Source organism: Cucurbita pepo, chromosome LG06, assembly GCF_002806865.2.
Source record: "Cucurbita pepo subsp. pepo cultivar mu-cu-16 chromosome LG06, ASM280686v2, whole genome shotgun sequence".
NCBI classification, from domain to species: domain Eukaryota; kingdom Viridiplantae; phylum Streptophyta; class Magnoliopsida; order Cucurbitales; family Cucurbitaceae; genus Cucurbita; species Cucurbita pepo.
This window is the reverse complement of record NC_036643.1, coordinates 286,734-307,776: the sequence shown is the minus strand read 5'-3', so window position 1 is coordinate 307,776 and position 21,043 is coordinate 286,734. Positions and strand designations below refer to the sequence as shown.

The following is a 21,043-nucleotide window of genomic DNA, read 5'->3' as shown; positions in this document are numbered from 1 at the left end:
TTCTTTTTTCTTTCATAATTTTGGTCTTCCTAAGCGATGGGATGGCGGCACGTGGGACTCGTGCGAGTCTTTTGCGACATGTAGTTCCGGTTCAAATTGGGATCCATAAATGAACCGAAATGGTCCGGATGAGCCCGAACAAATCCAGAAACTGTCACTTTCTGGCATACGGAATGGAATGCCTTTTTGTAGGCAGTTTTAAATTAATTCTTAATTTGGAAGGAAATCCAAATTCTCACCAAAATTAAAAATGTCTTCTATTTTCCCAAAAACTCCTTTCTTTTTTTTGTAATAAATAATGCAGTATGTATGTTGGGAAAGCTGGACTTTTAGACCAATAATTATAAAATAAACTTAAATTAATTAGAAGTTTATTTTTAGTTGAATTTATATCCTTTTTCTTCCTCCCTGGGTTACTTCATCCTGCCTTTAACTATACCCGTGAATGCTTTCACACTGGTGTTGTATGGCTGTGGTCACCTCAGTATCATGAAATGTTTAGTCAAGTCCAATAACAAGCAAAACCCTTATTTTGTTGTCTCCCTTGTAAGAACAAAAGAACATTAATTTTTTTTTTAAATGTGGGGTGAATTGCATCATCTTAAGATAATTTTGAACTATTTATTCACAAGTTGCTGATGTTCCTATCAAGTTGAGCTCATATTAACATGGCTGATCTAATGAAGAAAAAAAAAACAAACCAAATTAGAATTAGAATTTAAATTATAAATATATTAAAGGTTAAATTATACAACACACCTAACACACCTAATTTTGATTTTGAGTAATTTTTAACTATACTCTTGAACAAAGTCTAATGCAAAACAAAAAATTAGCATCCTACTTAAAGAAAAACCCTAATCTTCGACACTTCTGCTTGCCCCCACGCGATTGATGACAAAATTAGAAGGTATAACAATAAACTTCGGAATTAGACCAAAATAAAAGGCAGATTAATGAGGTAGTAGTTAGTAACTATCAAGCCTCCCGTTTCTGACCTACTCTTGGATCCAACCTTTAGTTGCGAGGATTACATCATCAAGAGCAACATTATTAACTACACCTTTCTCCATCATGAACATCAAGATATCAAAACCCAGACATTAATATTAACATTTGAAGTAAAAATTAATGTTGACAGCCACTAATCAACAATCTAGATAACACTAAAGCACACCATTAATCACCTCATTACACTAATTAATTACACATACAAGGGTTGATTGATATTAGAGGTTGATGAGAACAGGGACAGACCTTGGGGGATTTGAGAGCATGTGAACAACCTCCCTCATGGTTGGCCTTGCAGAGCTGTCTTCTTCCACGCACATCATGGCTATTTTGAAGAGGTGGATTACGTCTTGGAGAGGGTATTCGGCGAGGCGAGAGTCCACCACGGCTAATACTGAGGCAGCATCGGACGGTTGAGAGAGTTCTGATGAGGTTTTGAGGACCCACCTCACTATGTCCACGCCTTCTCCAAAATCCCCCACTGGCTTCCTCCCGGCTATCAGCTCCAGCAGCACCACACCGAAACTGTACACATCGCTCTTCTCGTCCACTTTCAGTGTGTACGCGTATTCTGTTATATGGGCGTCAGTGATTAATCTTAATTTAATTAGAATTTTACAGATAAGGATGAACCAGACCTGGAGCAATGTAGCCGTATGAGCCGGCAATGGAGGACATACACTCGGAGGCGCCGCCATTCTGGAAGAACTTGGCGAGCCCAAAGTCAGAGACATGAGCTTCAAAGAGCTTATCCAGCAGTATATTATTGGACTTCACGTCCCTGTGGATGATCAGTGGCGTACAATCGTGGTGCAAGTAACAGAGCCCCTTGGCGGCTTCCATCGCGATCTTGTACCGCAAGTCCCAATGCAAATGCCCGCCCTTCACTCCATGCAGCCTCTGATCCAAGCTCCCATTCGGCATGTACTCGTATAGAAGCAGATTCGTGTCTCTGTTCGACACGTAACCCAAAAGCCTGACGATGTTCCGGTGCTTGATTCGCCCTAGAGTCTGAATTTCAGCAGAGAAACCGTGGTCGTTCCGGCCGCTTCCTAACAACAGTTTAATAGCTACGATGGAGCCGTCTGGCATTGATCCACGGTAGACGACGCCAGCGCCGCCTTTTCCGATGATATTCTCCTCCTTCAAACACTCGAGGACGTCCTCCGCTTTAAAATTGAGGCGTTGGAACGCTGTGAGTTTCCATGCCTTTGATTTCTGAATCCTCTTTCTCTTTCTGAGATAAACTGCGACGAATACGCATAATAGAACGGTGAATATCGCGACGATTGAAATGATTAGCTTAACAGATTTCGAATTCTTGTGTAGAGATCCGCAAGATCCGTGGCTGGGGAAGCAGAGGTTAGGGTTTCCGGCGAAGGCGCTGCCATTGAATACCGAAAACTGACCGCCTGTGGGGATTCTACCGAAGAAGTTATTGTATGACAAATCAAGAACTGTAAGACTCATCATCGACCGAATCTCGTCAGGAATTTGGCCCGACACTTGATTTCTTGACAAATTGAGGACGCTCAAGATTTTCAGCTTCGACAATCCCCTGGGAATTTGGCCGACGAGATGATTTTCACTGAGATCGATTGACGTTAAAGACGAGCACTGAACAACTGAATGCGGAATTTCGCCGCTAATATCGTTAAAGCTGATGTTAATCCTCAGCAACTTGTTCAATTCAAATATTTCCACGGGCAAATGCCCAGTGAATTGGTTATATTCCAGAGAAACAACCTGCAAGTTTTCTAAATTCTTAATAGCGGCGGGGATTTCCCCGGTAATATGGTTGTTACTAAGCTGCAGAGTTCCAAGAAACTCGCCAGACATTTGCGACGGAAGAGCGCCAGAGAAGTAATTATTACTGATATCAAGTAGCTCCAACGCCGGGAAGTTGAAGAACCCTGCCGGAACCGTTCCGTTGAAGAAATTTCCCGCAATTCTTATTTTCGTAAGTGAATCACATCGGCCTAATTTCTCAGGGATGGGCCCATAGAAGTAATTATCCAACAGAATCAAAGTCTTCAACCTACCATTACATAAATCCGGAGGAATGAGTCCAGTTAGATGATTTGTCGCTACGTCGAGCAGAAAAAGTTTTCCGTTACGCCCTAGATTCTCGGGGAGCTCCAGCGTGAAGTTGTTACTCCACAACTGAAGCACTTCAAGATGTGGAAAATCACCTATGAAACCAGGGATTGGACCGTGAAGCTTGTTGTTGAACAAATTGATCAGCGTGAGGTTCTGCAGTACCACGAAACTCGACGGTATCTCTCCGGTGAGTTCGTTCAGTGAGAGGTCCAGTGACTTGAGGCTAATCAGACCGGAAAGTTCAGGGGGAATCCGACCGGTTATATTGTTAACTTGTAGAAATAGACTATGCAGGTGCTTTAAATTCCCCATACTCGGAGGAATCTCACCGGAGAGGTTACAGTTTGCTAAATCGAGAAGCTCAAGAGAACTCAACGATCCGAACTCGGCCGGAATCCCGCCGTCGTAATGGTTAAAATATCCGGCGTAAAGATACCTAAGATTCTTCAGCCGCGCCAAACTCGCTGGAATACTTCCGGTAAGCGCATTTCCCCGCACGCTTAAGAACTCCAACGTCTGCATCTCCGAGTAAACAGAAGGAATCTGAGCAGTGAAGTAACATCCACCAAGGTCAAGATGCTTAAGCTTCTTCAGTTTGACAAACTCCACCGGGAGCGGACCGGAGAAATTGTTGTTATAGACATCAAAAACCTCGAGTTCGGTCATTCCAAGCGTGATTTCAGCCGGCAACTTATCATGAAATGCGTTGTTAGATAGGTTCAGAATCTTAAGCGATGTGAGTTTTGCCAATTCGAGAGGAAGTCCTCCGGTGAGATTGTCACTCACTAAGGTCAAGTTCTCAATCTTCTCCAACATCCCAATCTCTGGCGGAATCGGGCCGAATAAACGAAAATTCGAGACGTTAAGCGCAACAACTCTGTGATCGCCGTCACACGTAACGCCGGAGAAATCGCAATGAGCAGACGGGGACGACGACGGCTCCCAATCATCAAGCGCCGACCTCCCGGGTCCGATCATGGCGCTCTTCATCTTCAACAGCGCTTCCATATCGCGATTGGCGAAACAAAAACTGGCAGAGAACAGAAGTAAAACGAGGATAAACAAGTGGGAAAGAACAGGATGGAGCGATTTTTTCCTCATCCCCACTGCGTTTCTTGTTCTTCGATGAAACACAGTGAAGAGGGAAAATGGGGAATATGGCGTCAAATTAAGCAAAAACTGGAAGCTGTGTAATAGGCGGTGGCGGTAAAATGGAAACAGGTGAAGAATAAAGAAATCCGAAACATCTACTTCGAATAGAAGGCTGCGTGCTAGAGAGTAGAGTAGGGATCAGGTGAGGCCGTCTCATCCAAGGCTCTGCGACTGCTACCTCCGAGCACATCTGGACCCTACATCATTATTCATGTACGAGGCATTAGATTAGACAGCGACCGACGGGTGGATGGATGCTCTTGCTTTCCACCTGCCTCTTATAAATCTATTAAGGTATTTCTTATTTTCCAATTATATAATTTGCATGGTGTACTCACTTAGTTTTGAACATAATCTTAATTAATAGATTAATTATAATTTAATGAAAATGGGTAGATATAGACAGGGCAGTGGGCAGTGGGCAGGGGGAAGGGGCAGTGCTCGGAATGAAACACCAATGAAGATGATGGGGTTTTGTAGGCATTGTTGGGGGCCCAATCAAAGCCTGGTTTTGTCTTTTTCCCTCTCTTCTCTGACTCTCAGTTTCGTCATTCAGCACAAAGTCCACTCTTCTACTTCTAACCCTTTCTCTGGTCTTCTGCTGCTTCTGGTGCTGTAGGCCCACTTCTCCCTTCCTCCACCTCCTTTGGGCCCCTTTCCATTTATCCTCTGCACCCCGTCTCACCCTAACTCTCCCTGCTCCCCTTTCTTCCGCAAACTTTTTTTTCTTTTTCTTTTTTGTTGGGAAAATGTTGTTTTGATGACCACTAGGAGTTGGAAGAACATATTCCAATTCTCACCATTAGTGGCGAAGGATTGAAACTTTACACTTTATGAAATGAATGGGAATCAAAGGGTGTGATTTTGCGAATAAATGCTCTACTGCTTTTGTCTAAAACAATCCTTTTCGGTGTATATTTGTGTGATTGGCTATTCAAAAACTACATAAAAATAAATAACTTCCCACCAAACCAAACCTTTGACATTCCATACATTGAGTCCTGTACTTCTATATTTTGTGATTTATCTGTAACCCTCGCGTGTTGTCTCGTGATGATGGCCTGACGGAGGGGCAGAAGAAAAGAAGAAAATGGAATTGAATAAATGTATAATTTGTTTTGTTGCATTGGGAAATATTACGAGGGATTGACGGATTGATTTATGATTACGACATGACGACTTCAACAGGCCGCTGAGTTTCAATCATGTTTGGGCCATCCAAGCCCATTTTGTCTTCATAATTGGGCCGTGGGCTTCATTTCTTAGTAATCGAATCCCCATAATGCCCTTTTCATATGTTCAAGACAATTTGATCAAACATGACGGATTTGAGTTCACATTTTTACAATTTGTTTTAATTGCACCAATTTTTTACCTTTTTCAAAACAATAATCATTATTAGCTGCATTTTTTGGTGGCAAAAATGCATGATTATTTAGGTACCAAGTATTACAAATAATAATAATAATAATCATAATTATTTATCAAAATTAAATATCAATTTCTATTTATTTAATTAAATATCAATACTATTTTATAGTATTAGATTAAATAGCCATAAAATTTAAAATAATTAGACTAAAGCGGTAGCATACTAAATTTTATTTACAAATTTGCAATTAAACTACTAAATCTATGCATGTGAAAGTTTTAAGAGTTGAGGACACAAACATTTAGCGCCAACAAAGAGCATTTTGTGTTGACCCGCTCGCTTGCTGCCTCTGCCATTATGATGGGTTAAAAGCTTCACTCCTTCCATATGATCCAACATGTTCATATTTTGGCGGATCAGAACTGGCATGCCCATTTAATGGTATTCACAAGCTGGTTTTTCCTCCAAACTCCCAAACCGGGTCACAATCATAATCTAATTTATCTTTCCGATTCACCACAAATTTGGGAATGGAGTTGTTGCCTTAGTTGAGTCGCCGCATTGTTCGTTAGCTCACTGATTATGGTCTTTACATTTATGAACACTCTCCACCACCAGCAACTCCATATCTGGAATCAGGTTTTTTTCTTTTCGTTACATTTGAAAGCCCTGAAAATTAGTTTCTTAGTCTTTTGGGAGAGATGGAGATTGGGTCCAATGGGGGATCAGACCAAGACCCACCTCCCAAAATGGAGGAACAAGAAGAGAAACCAAGCAAGAAGATAAGTGTTTCCTTTTTTGGTATGTTTGCTGCTGCTGATGCAATTGATTGTTTGTTGATGCTGTTTGGAAGCTTAGGAGCGTTTGTTCATGGGGCTGCTCTTCCTGTTTTCTTTGTTCTGTTTGGTCGGATCATCGATTCTTTGGGACATTTTTCCAGACATCCCCATACACTGTCTTCTCGTATTGCTGAAGTACATTGCACCTTCCAATTCTCCAAAACTCTCTTCATTTGTTCATATTTGTTAAAACTCTTCTTTTTGCATTGGCAGAATGCTTTGTTGTTGATCTATCTTGGCCTCATTGTGTTGGCATCAGCATGGATAGGTGATTCAGAATTCCATATCGTTGTAGATTAGAACATGTCTGGAAAAGGGTTGTTGAGATCAAATTACTGAAAAGATTGAATTTACTGGAATCCTTAACTTTGTTTGTAGGTGTGGCTTTCTGGATGCAAACGGGAGAGAGGCAGGCGGCAAGGTTGAGAATGAAGTATCTCAACTCAATTTTGAAGAAAGATATACACTTTTTCGACACGAAGGCCAAAGATTGCAACATAATCTTCCATATCTCAAGTGATATGGTTCTGGTTCAAGATGCCATAGGCGACAAGGTGGACTTTTGTACTTCGGATTGTTTGAGGTTTATTGTTCTAAGTATTGAGTATCATCCGTTTTCTTGTTGCAGATAGGCCATGCTTTGCGTTATTTCTCCCAATTCGTAGTTGGATTTGGCATTGGATTTACATCAGTTTGGAAACTGACGCTTCTGACTTTGGCCATTGTTCCATTGGTAGCCATTGCAGGAGGTGCATACACAATCATCATGTCCACTCTATCTGAAAAAGGTGAAGCTGCCTATGCTCAAGCTGGAAAGACGGCTGAAGAGGTAAACAAACAATTTTCTTATTTCACAAAGCTTTTTGCTTGGAAACCCCTTTTGCAAAGCTTTTTTCTGCCTTTTCCTCAGGTTATTGCACAGATTCGAACAGTGTACGCATATGTAGGAGAAAGTAAAGCCGTGGAGAAATATTCCGAGTCGCTTCAAAATGCATTCAAACATGGGAAGAGGAGTGGTTTTGCTAAAGGAATTGGCGTGGGGTTTACATATAGTCTTCTGTTTTGTGCCTGGGCTTTGCTCCTCTGGTATGCCAGCCTACTCGTCCTCCGCCACGAAACAAATGGAGGGAAAGCTTTTACGACGATTATCAATGTCATCTTCAGTGGATTGTAAGTCCATCTTATCTTGAGGAAGATTTTATGAACATATATAAAACGTTAGATTATGCTAAACTAGTTCTTGTGTATACCAATAGTTTCATGTGGTAACAAAAAGCAGAAGATTTTGTGTTTGAACACTAATGTCGTTTAGAGTGGGAGGTATTGTGTTGGATTCACTAATGTCATTTTCAGTGCGCTCGGTCAAGCTATGCCGAATCTCGCTGCCATCGCAAAAGGTCGGGTGGCTGCAGCCAACATCTTTAGCATGATTGACTCAGGTTATGAATCGTGGTCGAGGTCGGATAATGAAGTAGCATTGTCAAATGTAGCAGGGAAGATTGAGTTTTCTGAGGTTTCCTTTGCTTATCCCTCCCGACCCCAACTGATTTTTGAGGAGTTAAGCTTCTCAATAAGTGCTGGAAAGACAGTTGCAGTTGTTGGCCCCAGTGGCTCAGGAAAGAGTACCATTGTTTCCATGGTTCAGCGTTTCTACGAACCGTCTTCAGGTTGGTTGAGTCATGAAATATCCTTGGTAGTTCTATGGTCTCGTGTCGGCTCACCGACTGATTATTTGAAGTTTATTAGGTAAGATACTATTGGATGGATATGATCTTAGGTCCCTTGATTTGAAATGGTTGAGAAGGCAAATGGGGTTGGTTAGTCAAGAGCCTGCCTTGTTTAGTACCACAATAGCTGCCAATATTCTTTTTGGTCAAGAACATGCAGCCATGGATGAGATCATTGCAGCTGCTCAAGCTGCTAATGCTCATTCCTTCATTCAAGAACTACCAGATGGTTACTCAACTTCGGTTCGTGTCCTCTAATCTTAATACTCGTTTGAAATTCATTTAATTTGAGAACGACTTACTTCCGGGAGTCGACGTGTAGGTCGGAGAGGGAGGGACGCAGCTTTCAGGTGGGCAAAAGCAGAGGATTGCCCTTGCAAGGGCAGTTTTACGAAATCCAAAAATATTACTTCTAGATGAGGCAACCAGTGCTCTTGATGCAGAATCAGAACTCATTGTTCAGCAGGCACTGGACAGAATCATGTCGAATCGAACGACGATCATCGTTGCACATCGACTTTCCACAATTCAAGATGCTGATACCATCACTGTCCTGAAAAACGGTCAAATTGTTGAGAGTGGAAATCATTCAGAATTGATGTCAAACAATGGTGAGTATGCAGCTCTAGTAAGCTTGCAAGTATCAGACCAAGTGAATGATTGTAGCATAATATCTCCATCTAGGAGTTCCGGGCGTTCTAGTTTTCGAGAATCTTTTAGCTTTCATAACAGTATACAAGATTCCAAGTCATTCAGAGAGACTGAGCTACAATCAGCAAACAAAGATTCAAAAACTTCGAACTCTCCTCCGTCGATATGGGAGCTACTGAAGTTAAACGCACCCGAGTGGCCTTATGCAGTACTAGGATCGATCGGGGCAATTCTTGCAGGCATTCAAGCTCCTTTGTTTGCACTTGGCATAACCCATGTCCTATCTGCATTTTATTCTCCTCATCATTCTCAAATCAAAGAAGAGGTCCAACATGTCGCCTATGTGTTTATTGGAGTTTCTATTCTCACCATTCCTATATATCTGTTGCAACACTACTTCTATACCTTAATGGGAGAGAGACTAACCGCTCGTGTTCGTTTGCTGTTATTCTCAGGTTTCTTCGTGTTCTTAAACGATATCGCTCAGGATTTTATAGTCACCGATGTTTACGAATTGATTCCTTTTCATCCATTTTGTCTGATGTTTGCCATCAATCAATTGCAGCTATCCTTTCCAACGAAGTTGGTTGGTTTGATTTAGATGAGAACAACACTGGATCCTTGACATCAATCTTGGCATCCGATGCAACGTTAGTAAGAAGTGCTCTGGCTGACCGTATATCGACGATCGTGCAGAATCTAGCGCTCACTGTGGCTGCATTTGTTATTGCCTTTATATTCAGTTGGCGCCTTGCAGCTGTTGTTGCTGCTTCTTTGCCCCTTCTTATTGGAGCTTCAATAACTGAGGTAACTTTTAAAGTTCACCACTAATAACTAGCTGTCTGAGTAACGTCTCAACCCACTGCTAGCATATATTGTCTTCTTTGGGCTTTTCCTTTCGGGCTTCCCCTCAAGATTTTTAAAACGCGTCTACTAGGGAGAGGTTTCCACACCCTTATAAAAAATGTTACATTTTTCGCCCCAACCGATGTGGGATCTCGCCGTCTGTTTTCTGCCAAAGTTGATCCATTTCACATCATATTCTTGCCCCTGAATGATGATTTCTTTCAATGAATCTGCAGCAACTATTTCTCAAGGGCTTCGGAGGAGATTATAGTCGAGCGTATAACCGTGCAACAGCTGTAGCACGCGAAGCCATCGCCAATATTCGCACGGTTGCAGCATTTGGTGCTGAAGAAAAGATCTCAAGTCAATTTGCCTTTGAATTAAACAAACCCAATAAGCAGGCCCTTGTGAGAGGCCATATTGCTGGCTTTGGCTATGGCATATCCCAGTTCTTTGCATTCTGTTCCTATGCACTTGGCCTTTGGTATGCATCAACTCTTATCAAACACAAACACTCAAACTTTGGGGACATCATGAAATCTTTCATGGTTTTGATAATCACATCATTAGCAATAGCAGAAACTCTGGCTCTTACACCTGATATTGTAAAAGGCTCTCAAGCATTAGGATCAGTCTTCAATATTCTCCATCGGAGAACCGCCATAGATTCTGACAATCGATCCGCCGAGATGGTAACTAACATCAGGGGCGACATTGAATTCAGAAACGTGAGTTTTAAGTACCCTGCAAGACCAGATATCACAATCTTTGAGGATTTGAATCTAAGGGTATCTGCAGGCAAGAGTCTAGCTGTTGTCGGTCGAAGTGGGTCAGGAAAGAGCACGGTGATAGCATTGGTGATGAGATTCTACAACCCCATGTCGGGAACTATCTCTATCGATGGGCGTGACATTACAAGCTTAAACTTGAGATCATTAAGGATGAAAATTGGGTTGGTTCAACAAGAACCAGCTTTGTTTTCCACAACAGTACATGAGAACATCAAGTATGGGAATCAGGAGGCATCAGAAATTGAAGTAATGAAAGCAGCTAAGGCAGCTAACGCTCATGGCTTCATCAGCCGAATGCCGAATGGCTATGCAACGCACGTTGGCGACCGAGGAGTGCAGCTCTCTGGAGGGCAGAAGCAGAGGGTGGCAATTGCTAGAGCAATACTGAAAGAGCCTTCCATTCTTCTGTTGGATGAAGCAACAAGTGCATTGGATGCAGCCTCTGAGAAGCAGGTGCAGGAGGCTCTTGACAGGCTAATGGAAGGCCGGACAACAATTCTCGTCGCCCACCGGCTTACAACCATCCGCAATGCCAACAGAATCGCCGTGCTCAAGAGTGGCAGAGTGGTTGAGATTGGCAGCCATGATAGCTTACTGAAGAACCCCAACAGTATCTATAAACAGTTGGTGAACTTACAGCAGGAAACGAGTGTGCAATCGCTTGAGTAGTTGGTTTAGCTGTTGTATACGAAATCATCTCCCACGAGCCTGAGATAGCAAAACAGATGGAAAGAGAGAAAACATCTGCACCATGGGTGTGTTTTGTGCTGTAATCTTGTTCTCTCTCACCTACTTGAGTAAATTCTATATTTTGAAGTGAATGCATGAAACTCTTAACATTATATAGCTTCCATTCCAATTCTTATGAACAACATTAACTTTCTTGCTCTCGATTTTTTCGATTCTTCCTCTCGGTTTTGAGAAGCATAAGCATTTTGTAACCGTCCAAGTCCATCGCTAACAAATATTGTCCGTTTTGGCCTATTACGAATTGTTGTCGACGTCATAATTTTTATTAAAACGCGTCGTCTAGAGAGAGGTTTCCGCACCATGCATGTTTTGTTCCACTCTCCAATTGATGTGAAATCTCACAATTCACCCTCTTGGGAGCCTACGTCCTTGCTGGCATACTACTTCATTCCACAACCGATGTGGGATCTCACAATCCACCCCCTTGGGGTCTAGTGTCCTCGCTGACACACCGCTCAATGCTTGACTTTGATACCATTTGTAATAGCCCAAGCTCACCACCACTCATAGATATTGTTTACTCTGACCCGTTATGTATCACTATATGTGAGATCCATGTCACTCGGAAAAGACAACGAAACATACCTTATAAACATGTGATAACCTCTCTTTAGACGACACGTTTTAAAAAATCGTGAGGCTAAAGGCAATACAAGCAAAAATAGACACAATATCGACTAGTAGTGAGCTTGTCTATTTCGACTTTTTATTTCTCAAATTTATATTAGCAATCAATATTTAATTTTAACAACTTATTTTCATATAAAGTTTTACTTTTTTTAATTATAAATTTAAAATAACAAGAAATTGGAAAGGATTACAAAGTATATTATAAAAACATGAAACAATAAATAGATACCTAACTTAATATATAAATATATATATATATATATATATATATATAGTTCCAAAGAGGGAGCAGAACTTGGTATTTGGGTAGCGGTTGTGAGGGCTTGGGTGTGTACAAATGGGCTTCGTCCTTACGCATGCAGCGGTGTGGTGTGGTGGGCAACAGCTTGGCGCTATGCGTTTAGCCGTCTGCTTGATTTGGTTCATATTTTTTAAAATTGTAAATGGAAGCCACCAATAATGTTTTACCATTTCATTAAAAAATAGCTCATTGCTATAATGATGAATGGATGTTTGGGATGTGGGAATAAAGAAATGAAAGCCTCATCAGTCATCGGTCATCAGCCACGCTTTGGCGCCAAATTAGGCAGCCGTACAATCGACCCATCTCAACGACTCCCGGTAATTTAAGGCAACTTTGGGGCCAACTCGCATTAGCTGTCAAAATCATTTTGCTCGCCTCAGAAAGGGGAAGGGCTCAGTCGCCGGCGAGGCTCTGCTGTCTTTCAGCTTTCGATCATCTCCGATAGGGAGAGAGAGAGAGAGAGAGAGAGAGTGGATATGTTATCGGTTGCAATTGAAGACGAAGAGAAATGGCTGGCGGAAGGAATCGCTGGAGTTCAACACAATGCCTTCTACATGCATCAAGCCGTGGTATCTCCAATCTTTACACTAACTCTTTTTCTTGAATTTCAAAGGTTCAATTCTATTGGACAATCCCTAATCTCTCCGTAGTTATTGACGTTTATCGTCTCAGGACGCGAACAATCTCAGAGAAGCCCTCAAATACTCGGCTCTGATGCTTTCGGAGCTTCGAACTTCGAAGCTTTCACCACATAGATATTACGAACTCTGTAATTCCCCTTTTCTAATGACTAATCATTTGTGTATCGACTGGATCGATTCTTTGAAAGGTGATTTGATTTTTTTCTTTTCTTTTTTTGCTGTGTACATCGTCTTAGATATGCGAGCCTTTGACGAATTGAGGATGTTGGAGATATTTTTTAAGGACGAAAGTAGGCATGGCGTAACGGTCGTCGATCTGTATGAACTCGTGCAACACGCCGGGAATATATTGCCCAGACTGTGAGTGAAAATTGGCTAACGTCCTAAGGCGTCAAACTTAAGCTAATTAGTTATGCATTCTCGTCTTCCTTTATCTTTTGATGGCTGGCTCATTCTATGGCGGAAGAGCCATCTCTATAATGCTGATTCTGTGACGACTGGCTTATTCTGGATAGGAATAGTTTTGCCATGCCCCGTCAACCTCAGTGGATTTTTCATTTTTTATCTTTCTTTTTCTGCATCTAGGTATCTCCTTTGTACGGTTGGCTCAGTCTACATGAAATCTAAGGAGGTCCCGGCGAAGGAGATCCTCAAAGATCTCGTGGAAATGTGTCGTGGAGTTCAACATCCATTACGTGGTCTCTTTCTTAGAAACTATCTAGCACAAGTCAGTAGGGACATATTGCTAGATATTAATTCTGAGTGCGAAGGGTAAGATGATAACTTAATTCGCCTGTTTACCTTTTCTCTTTTAAGGCAGATTTGCATTCTAGAATCCGATTACTTTACTTAAGTTTTCTTGTAATTCTTGTCATTAAAAGTTTGTGACTGAGAACAGCAACAGCTACAAATGTACTTGATAGAAACTAGTTTTTCAATTGTGGATGCGTATTTTTAAAACTTTGAGCTATTACTCCACCTTTTATTCGAATGAATGAATGGACAATCATAATTACTGTGATTGTAAATAAGTAAGCTTATTCTGGAAGATACTATGATTTGTTTATTTCATTGGAAGAAAACATTTCAATTGTCCAGAATGTGATTTTAGTTTATATTGCAAATATGAAAGCTGAAAATAATCCAATGTAATTTTGGCTTCCTGCAGCGATGCTGACACTGTCATGGAGGCCGTAGAATTTGTGCTACAAAATTTTACTGAAATGAATAAACTTTGGGTGCGAATTCAGCTTCAGGTTTGTGGAACATTTGAACTTTTATTCGTCTTGTTTGTGTTTGTATGTGCATGACACCAAAGTGCTTGCATGCCATGGAGGTAAAATGATCCATGAGGGCACGATTTTTGGCCATGCAGGTGTTATGGTGTGTGCAAATCATTCCTACACTTTGGCGATCCTGAGTTGAGGCCTTCAATTGCACTTTTTCATCTGCAGGGACCTGCTCGGTTGAGAGAGAAGCAGGAAAAAGAGAGAAGTGAACTTCGTGATCTCGTAATAATTCTGAATATTGTGAGAACTCTGCATACATTACTTCAAGAGATTATCCTTTCTCTTATATTCTGTTCCAGGTTGGAAAGAATCTCCATGTTCTCAGTCAGATAGAGGGTGTGGACCTTGAAATGTACAAGCAGACTGTTCTTCCTAGAGTCTTGGAGCAGGTCTCTAATTTTGTAGTCGACATTGATCTGTCTATTTCTTCCAAGCTTTTCCTGACATAAAAGAAAAAAAAGGGTAAATTACAGTACGTCCTGATGACCTGCATTCTTCTTGTTGCATGAACAGGTGGTCAACTGCAAAGATGAGTTATCTCAGTACTATCTGATGGATTGTATTATTCAGGTGTTTCCAGATGAATACCATTTACAGACGCTTGAGACATTGTTGGGTGTTTGCCCGCAGCTTCAGGTGAATAACTTACCTCAGTTTCTGTAAGATTTAATTTATTCTTACTATTATCAATATATTTCTAATGGCTTTTACAACTTGTTGCCATTGATAGGTTATAATATTCGATTTGTGATACAAAAAAGTGGTTGCTTGATGTAGTTGGGCATTTCCCATGTAAATATAATTTTTCCATCATCTCCTTTAGAATTTTTCAAAATAATTTGGGAGTTTCATGACCCCATTTGGGTAATGTGGGTCCCCTAAAGGTTATTTCTTGGTTTATTGGTTAAAGATTATAGTTAATGTTTATTATGTCTTACAAAAGAGAAGACCAGTTCATTCTATAATGATACTTCTTTGTAATCTGATCTAAGTTTTGTGGAAGACTAGTTTTTCTGCTGTTGTTTGGGGTTTCTAGATTGGGAGAAATAACATTACTTTTAGGGAGAGGTAGAGATTGAGTGAGGAAGTCTGGGGGGCTAGGTTTAATGCCTCGTTATGAGCATCGGTTAATAGACCCTTTTGCTGGATTGGAGCCCCTTTTTGTAGTTACTTTTAGGNAACTCCCAATTGTTTGATTTGTTTCAAAAATATAAATTCCTTTGTTCTTCCTCTTTAATTTTCTCATCAATAAAAGTTCTGTTTCTTACCCAAAAAAAAAAATTCATTTATAGGCAACTGTTGACATCAGGATGGTTCTTTCTCAATTAATGGATAGACTATCAAACTATGCTGTTTCCAATGCAGATGTAAGTAAGCAATTGTGATGTCTCTTTGTTCTTCTTCTTCCACATTTTTCTGAATTTTGACATATTTCAGGTAATACCTGAATTTCTGCATGTAGAAGCCTTTGCTAAGTTGAGCAATGCTATTGGGAAGGTAAGATTGCTTTCTTGTGAGTTAACTTCAACCATAAGAAGATGGATTTAATTATATTATATAAATCTCAACGATAATCTAAATACCAAAAATGTAAAAATAGCTCAAAACAGTCAAACAGTCATGAGTTTGGTCCAACTCTTAACAAGCTTGCTACTGAGAGTAGGTTTCAATTTCTCTCTCCCTCTAAAGATAAGAGACAATATTACAATTATCATCTGAAGTTTTTGATGCAAGCTTCTGTTTAGTTTCAACATGCTCTTTATGTTGGAACTGCAAAAGTTTCTCAGCATGAGAATTGACCAGATATAATCTTTTTAACAGGTAATAGAAGCACAGGTTGACATGCCTATTGTTGGAGCTATAACATTGTATGTCTCTCTTCTGACATTTACCCTTCGTGTTCATCCGGATCGGCTTGATTATGTGGACCAAATATTGGTAATCTCCTTTCCTTTCTTCAATGCTGTAATGACCTTAAATAACTTTTTTTTAGACGGTAGACACACTCTTAGGTGACAAGCCTTTTGTGTGCTGTATGGCATGAGGCTATTTGGCTACTGTGCTTTTCATGTAGGAATCTTAATTCTGGCATTTTATAAGACACGTCCCTATCTTCACTAAAATTGTTTTGTTGCTTTTGAACATCTGAAAGGGAGCATGCGTTAAAAAACTCTCCAGCCAACCAAAGCTTGAAGATACCAGAGCAACAAAACAAATAGTTGTGCTTCTCAGTGCTCCATTAGAGAAATATAATGATATTGTGACAGCTCTTACACTCTCAAATTATCCTCGTGTCATGGACCACCTGGACAATGCCACAAACAAAGTTATGGCCATGGTCATTATTCAAAGTATAATGAAAAATAACTCTTGCATTTCTACTGCTGATAAGGTTTGATTCGCTTCTTTGTATTCTATGATATCAACCTTTCCACTTGTGGATTATATTTATCATATTCTATGACAGGTTGACGTGTTGTTTGAACTAATAAAAGGGCTTATCAAGGACTTGGAAGAAGTTACTGTCGATGAGGTAAATACAAACTTTTTTCCAGCGTGCAACTTTTGATTACTATAATCATTTTGTTTTCCTTCTTTCTATATATGAATGCACTTGTGACTTTTATTGTAATTCCATTATTCGATACTCTTATTGCATCTCCCCCCTCTCTCATACCGGGGCACATGATATCTACATGTGCTATCTGTCTATTGCCTATTGTTTTCTTGCATTATTCTGGAAAAGAGCATACTGATGGGTCAAAAAAGGAAATAAAAAGTCCCAGCTAATTGCTTTTCTTGTCTTTATTCTGATAATAGCTTGACGAAGAGGATTTCAAGGAAGAGCAAAATTCTGTTGCCCGCCTCCTACACATGCTACATAACGATGACCCAGTGGAAATGTTAGAGGTAAAATTGTTATTTACATTTTTGCTACTGCTAGTACTAAATAAGACTTCTTGAGAATTAGATAATTACAGTAGCATGCATCATCCGACTATGTTTTCATTGTTTTTCTCTTACCTTTGAGAATTTAAAATGAACTGTCGTATGCAAATCAATCTTGCAATATTTTTTATGGCAACTCAGTAATTTGGTTTAATTTATTAACACAATTTTTTTTTTTTTTTTTTTTTTTTTTTNTTTTTTTTTTTTTTTTTTTTTTTTTTTTTTTTTTTCTAAAGGCACATTTTTAGTCTCAGAAATCATAAACCTTTATCTTCTATTCAATATTTCTTTATGTTTGAGAATTCTCAAAATTTTTACTTGGGCCCATGCTAACCTTGTTAATGAGTTCATCTCTTGAATCTCAGATTATCTGTGCCGTGAAGAAGCACATATTGTGTGGAGGACCAAATCGCCTGCCTTTCACTGTTCCTCCCCTGATATTTTCTGCCCTCAATGTATGTTTGCCCTGTTTGATGTGCAAGACAGCTTTGTGTCATGTTTATTCCTGGTGGTTGAAGAATTCTCGTGTAGGAGAATTGACTTTCAAATCTTGGTCAATTATAACCTATAATTTGCTCATGTTTCGAGTCTTGGATTTTGTTGGATTTATCTTTCCTGGACCTTTTTCCTTGTATTCTTAACTAATAATGTTTTTGCCCATTCTTGAATTTCATTTGAAGTTATTTTATTTACCAGCTTCATTATGAAGTACATGTACATAATTTTCTCCCATGTTTGCAGTTAATTAGACGGTTACAAAATCAAAATGGGGATGTGGTAGAAGAAATGCATGCTACACCAAAGAAAATATTTCAGATTTTAAATCAGGTAATTGAGATCCACTGGTTTACATAGGGGGGATGCCGATATCTCTCCTAAGGCTTTAAGTAGTGTTATACTACAAGTCCACTAATGTTAGATTGTGCAACACTGCATCTCAATATCAAACCAGATAATAGTTAATCTGTCTAACCTCGTTTAATTTATAAATTATATTTCTGGCTCGTAGACCTACACACACTTTGACTCAATCCAGACAATCTAAAAATTCAATGAGATTGGTAAAGCTTGGTCAATATATATAGCCAGAGAAGTTCAGTCCACTAAGCTATGTATAGAATGTTAACAAAATACCTTTGTTGTTATATCTGTGCTGGTTAAAATTGAAATGTTTGTATTTATAACCGGAGGGTTAGTGGTTGTGTGGTCTTCATCTGAGTGAAATCCGTTCGATAAGTCAATTTTAACTGTCAAGATCCAATTGAGTTATATTTTATTATTTTCTCAATCATTTCCTGGTATTTATAAACTCGGCTGCTTCAGAAATAACTTGTGGTACTTCCCTTTTTGGCTCCAGCTTATCGAGGCGCTTTCCTCTGTTCCAGCTCCTGAATTGGCACTAAGGTTATACCTGGAATGTGCTGAGGTACGAAAATCAATGATTTGGAATAGAGATCTCTCTCAATACAGTATTGTGAAATAATGTAAACAACCCTAGATATTGTTTGATCATTTTTAGAATGAGAATCAATTTAAAGAAGAAAACATTCTTCTTATTTTGGGTTGAGAAATCACTAATCTAATGAAGAAAACATCTATGATAGGAATGAGGACGACATTTTTTATTTTTATGTTTCCAATCCTAATTAGCGAATGGGCCTCAGAAACTGTTCTCTTGGTAAGCAAGATTTCGTCCATGGTGGGACATTATTATTGCCGAAATAGAAAGAAAGAATTTTGCAACAATTTTTTTTTTGGTTCCTGCTTTACACCATACTAGTCTGTAGTTAGTTGTTTACATAGATATACAACCCAAATCACATCATTCTGGTGGTATACTACACCAAATCATATCATTCTGATGATCTGAATCACCATATCTAAGGATCTTATCTCTGTAGATGTTAGAGTTTTCTTCTAACTTCTATTCATTCTCCTCTATTATTCAGGCAGCTAATGATTGTGACCTTGAACCTGTTGCGTACGAATTCTTTACTCAAGCATTTATAATCTATGAGGAAGATATTTCGGTAAATATCAATGTCTTTTTTATAATACAGACTCCGCAGCACAAGAGCTGTTTTTCTGATCTGGCTTTACATACAAGTTCTCTTTACTTCCACTTCAGTACTCGTAAAAAAATGCAGTTTGTTTGATTTCTTCCCCTTTGGAAAGTAAAGATTTGATGCAGTTTGCTTCATTTTCTTTCCGTCTGTTGCATAATTGACTTTGAATCTAGGATTCTAAGGCTCAAGTGACTGCAATACACCTTATTATTGGGACTCTGCAGAGGATGAATGTGTTTGGCATTGAGAACAGAGATACTTTGACACACAAAGCTACTGGGGTAAATATACATTTACATTACTCAATCTCGTGCCTTTACAAATGTTATGGTCTATATCCTGAAGTGTTCTTCTGTCTTTTGCCAGTATTCTGCGAAGCTTCTAAAGAAACCAGATCAGTGTAGGGCTGTTTATGCATGCTCGCATCTCTTTTGGGTTGATGATCCAGAAGGCATTAAGGATGGAGAGAGGTAATTCCCTCATGCTTGCTTGACCGTTTTACTTTTGGCATGTTTGACTTTTTGGTTGCTTGGTTGTCTTGGAAGAAATAATCAGATTTCCCCCCCGTAAACAGAGTTCTTCTTTGCCTAAAACGTGCCCTACGAATTGCAAATGCTGCTCAACAGATGGCTACTGTTACACGGGGCAGCAGTGGACCCGTCACACTTTTTGTTGAAATACTGAACAAGTTAGTATCTGAAATTTTACCTCCTTTTTATAGTTAAGGACAAAACATAATATGTCAAACACAATTCTTTCCCTTGACTAGAATACTAACGGCTGCTCTTATCCATCATTTATACTATCGTACCTGTTAAAAGAACTCTTTCAATAATACCACTAGTTGACCCATATCCAAATGATTGAATAGTGCCTCAAAACTGTCCGTTGAAATTAAATGAGCATTTAAGAATTAAATTTGATTACCGAAGTTGTAAATTCTTTTGTATACAAATATACAGAATTTAAATTTAAATGACAACTCGAGAGCTTTTTTTTTGTTTATACAAAGAGTTCTCTAATTCCTTTTGATTTTTTTAAATCAAACTATTTGTAAAGTTGTTTATAATTTCCTTGACCAGTTCCTTATTCTTCCTTTTCCGATGTTCTTTCCTATCCAAAAAGGTTTGATGATGATTCACTAGCGTACATAGTGGTTTTAAGTTCTCATTCAAGGGATAAAATGCTACGGTGGAATCTGTTCCTTAGAAAAATCAGACATGCTCGTTCATATTCTGTATAGACACTACTCTGGGCAATACCTGCCAGTGAATTGAAGTATAATGCTTCTGTCTTTTGTCAGACATACAGAATTCCAGTAACTATGTAATTTTATGTTTAGTGACATGTGTTATAACCAAATTGTGAGATATAGTTTTGTTTTAAAAATGCGCTAACCGTTACAAAAAAGGAACAATTTTGATATGAACAGTATGGTTACTTTCTAATGGACAAATACTTGTATTTGAATATGTATGCTTATGCGGTTCAGGTACCTCTACTATTTCGAGAAAGGAAACCAGCAGATTACAACCGCTGCAATTCAAGGGTTGATTGAATTAATAACAACTGAATTGCAGAGCGACCCCCCGAGCGCCAGTCCTTCTTCAGATGCATTCTTTACCAGCACACTTCGCTACATTCAGTTCCAAAAACAGAAAGGTGGTGTGATGGGTGAAAGATATGATTCCATCAAGGTTTGATTTAATCACCAAAAATGTTTGAAATCTTTGATTGCCGTCTTAAAGCTATTTGTTCTGGGTTTCGGTCTGCTTATATAGCTTTTAGTATTGAAGGAAATTCTGTGTTTGTTATTCTATACGCAGCCCCTTGTATATTTAATCTTTGTTTCTAACGTAGTTGGAAGGGTAAGGGGAGCTTGTCTCATTTGTGACTTAAGAGTGCGAAATATCAGTTCCCCCCCC

The 21,043-nt window shown here is 39.4% G+C and overlaps 3 protein-coding genes across 4 annotated transcripts; 2 read left to right on the top strand and 1 right to left on the bottom strand.

Moving 5' to 3' along the window:
* Nucleotides 1-947: 947 nt before the first annotated feature.
* On the bottom strand, nt 948-6,099 carry LOC111796906 (receptor protein kinase CLAVATA1-like). Its single transcript, XM_023679704.1, has 3 exons — nt 5,935-6,099; nt 1,650-4,460; nt 948-1,582 (listed from the first exon to the last, which is right to left on the bottom strand). Exons 2-3 carry the CDS (start codon nt 4,210-4,212, stop codon nt 1,230-1,232), a joined length of 2,916 nt encoding a protein of 971 aa, XP_023535472.1. The 5' UTR covers nt 4,213-4,460; nt 5,935-6,099; the 3' UTR covers nt 948-1,229.
* Nucleotides 6,100-6,243: 144 nt separating this feature from the next.
* LOC111796905 (ABC transporter B family member 13-like) lies at nt 6,244-11,348 on the top strand. The gene is made up of 10 exons (XM_023679703.1): nt 6,244-6,609; nt 6,688-6,742; nt 6,853-7,028; nt 7,103-7,303; nt 7,385-7,644; nt 7,828-8,141; nt 8,221-8,444; nt 8,524-9,307; nt 9,418-9,659; nt 9,935-11,348. The coding sequence occupies exons 1-10, from the start codon at nt 6,337-6,339 to the stop codon at nt 11,156-11,158; spliced, it is 3,753 nt and encodes a 1,250-aa protein (XP_023535471.1). The 5' UTR covers nt 6,244-6,336; the 3' UTR covers nt 11,159-11,348.
* A 1,061-nt stretch (nt 11,349-12,409) lies between these two features.
* On the top strand, nt 12,410-21,017 carry LOC111796907 (vacuolar protein sorting-associated protein 35B-like). Of its 2 annotated transcripts, none has more exons than XM_023679705.1 (22): nt 12,410-12,742; nt 12,846-12,942; nt 13,051-13,174; nt 13,400-13,585; nt 13,983-14,070; nt 14,269-14,325; nt 14,403-14,492; nt 14,617-14,739; nt 15,396-15,470; nt 15,541-15,600; nt 15,925-16,041; nt 16,256-16,495; nt 16,571-16,636; nt 16,924-17,013; nt 17,418-17,507; nt 17,794-17,880; nt 18,410-18,478; nt 19,002-19,082; nt 19,292-19,399; nt 19,485-19,588; nt 19,693-19,806; nt 20,611-21,017. In XM_023679705.1, the coding sequence occupies exons 1-22, from the start codon at nt 12,650-12,652 to the stop codon at nt 20,819-20,821; spliced, it is 2,370 nt and encodes a 789-aa protein (XP_023535473.1). In that variant the 5' UTR covers nt 12,410-12,649; the 3' UTR covers nt 20,822-21,017. The 2 variants fall into 2 exon arrangements, with proteins under 2 accessions (XP_023535473.1, XP_023535474.1); XM_023679706.1 differs by having other exon boundaries at nt 12,655-12,742; nt 12,824-12,942.
* Nucleotides 21,018-21,043: the final 26 nt, after the last annotated feature.

Excerpts from the sequence above, each read along its gene's own strand:
- LOC111796907 (XM_023679705.1), top strand. The coding sequence starts at position 12,650 with ATGTTATCGGTTGCAATTGAAGACGAAGAGAAATGGCTGGCGGAAGGA. Across the intron at positions 17,014-17,417 it reads ACCCAGTGGAAATGTTAGAG|ATTATCTGTGCCGTGAAGAA; the intron begins GTAAAATTGTTA and ends CTTGAATCTCAG. Across the intron at positions 19,400-19,484 it reads TGACACACAAAGCTACTGGG|TATTCTGCGAAGCTTCTAAA; the intron begins GTAAATATACAT and ends GTCTTTTGCCAG.
- LOC111796906 (XM_023679704.1), bottom strand. The coding sequence starts at position 4,212 with ATGAGGAAAAAATCGCTCCATCCTGTTCTTTCCCACTTGTTTATCCTC. Across the intron at positions 1,583-1,649 it reads ATACGGCTACATTGCTCCAG|AATACGCGTACACACTGAAA; the intron begins GTCTGGTTCATC and ends CCCATATAACAG.
- LOC111796905 (XM_023679703.1), top strand. The coding sequence starts at position 6,337 with ATGGAGATTGGGTCCAATGGGGGATCAGACCAAGACCCACCTCCCAAA. Across the intron at positions 7,029-7,102 it reads AAGATGCCATAGGCGACAAG|ATAGGCCATGCTTTGCGTTA; the intron begins GTGGACTTTTGT and ends TTCTTGTTGCAG. Across the intron at positions 9,660-9,934 it reads TTGGAGCTTCAATAACTGAG|CAACTATTTCTCAAGGGCTT; the intron begins GTAACTTTTAAA and ends ATGAATCTGCAG.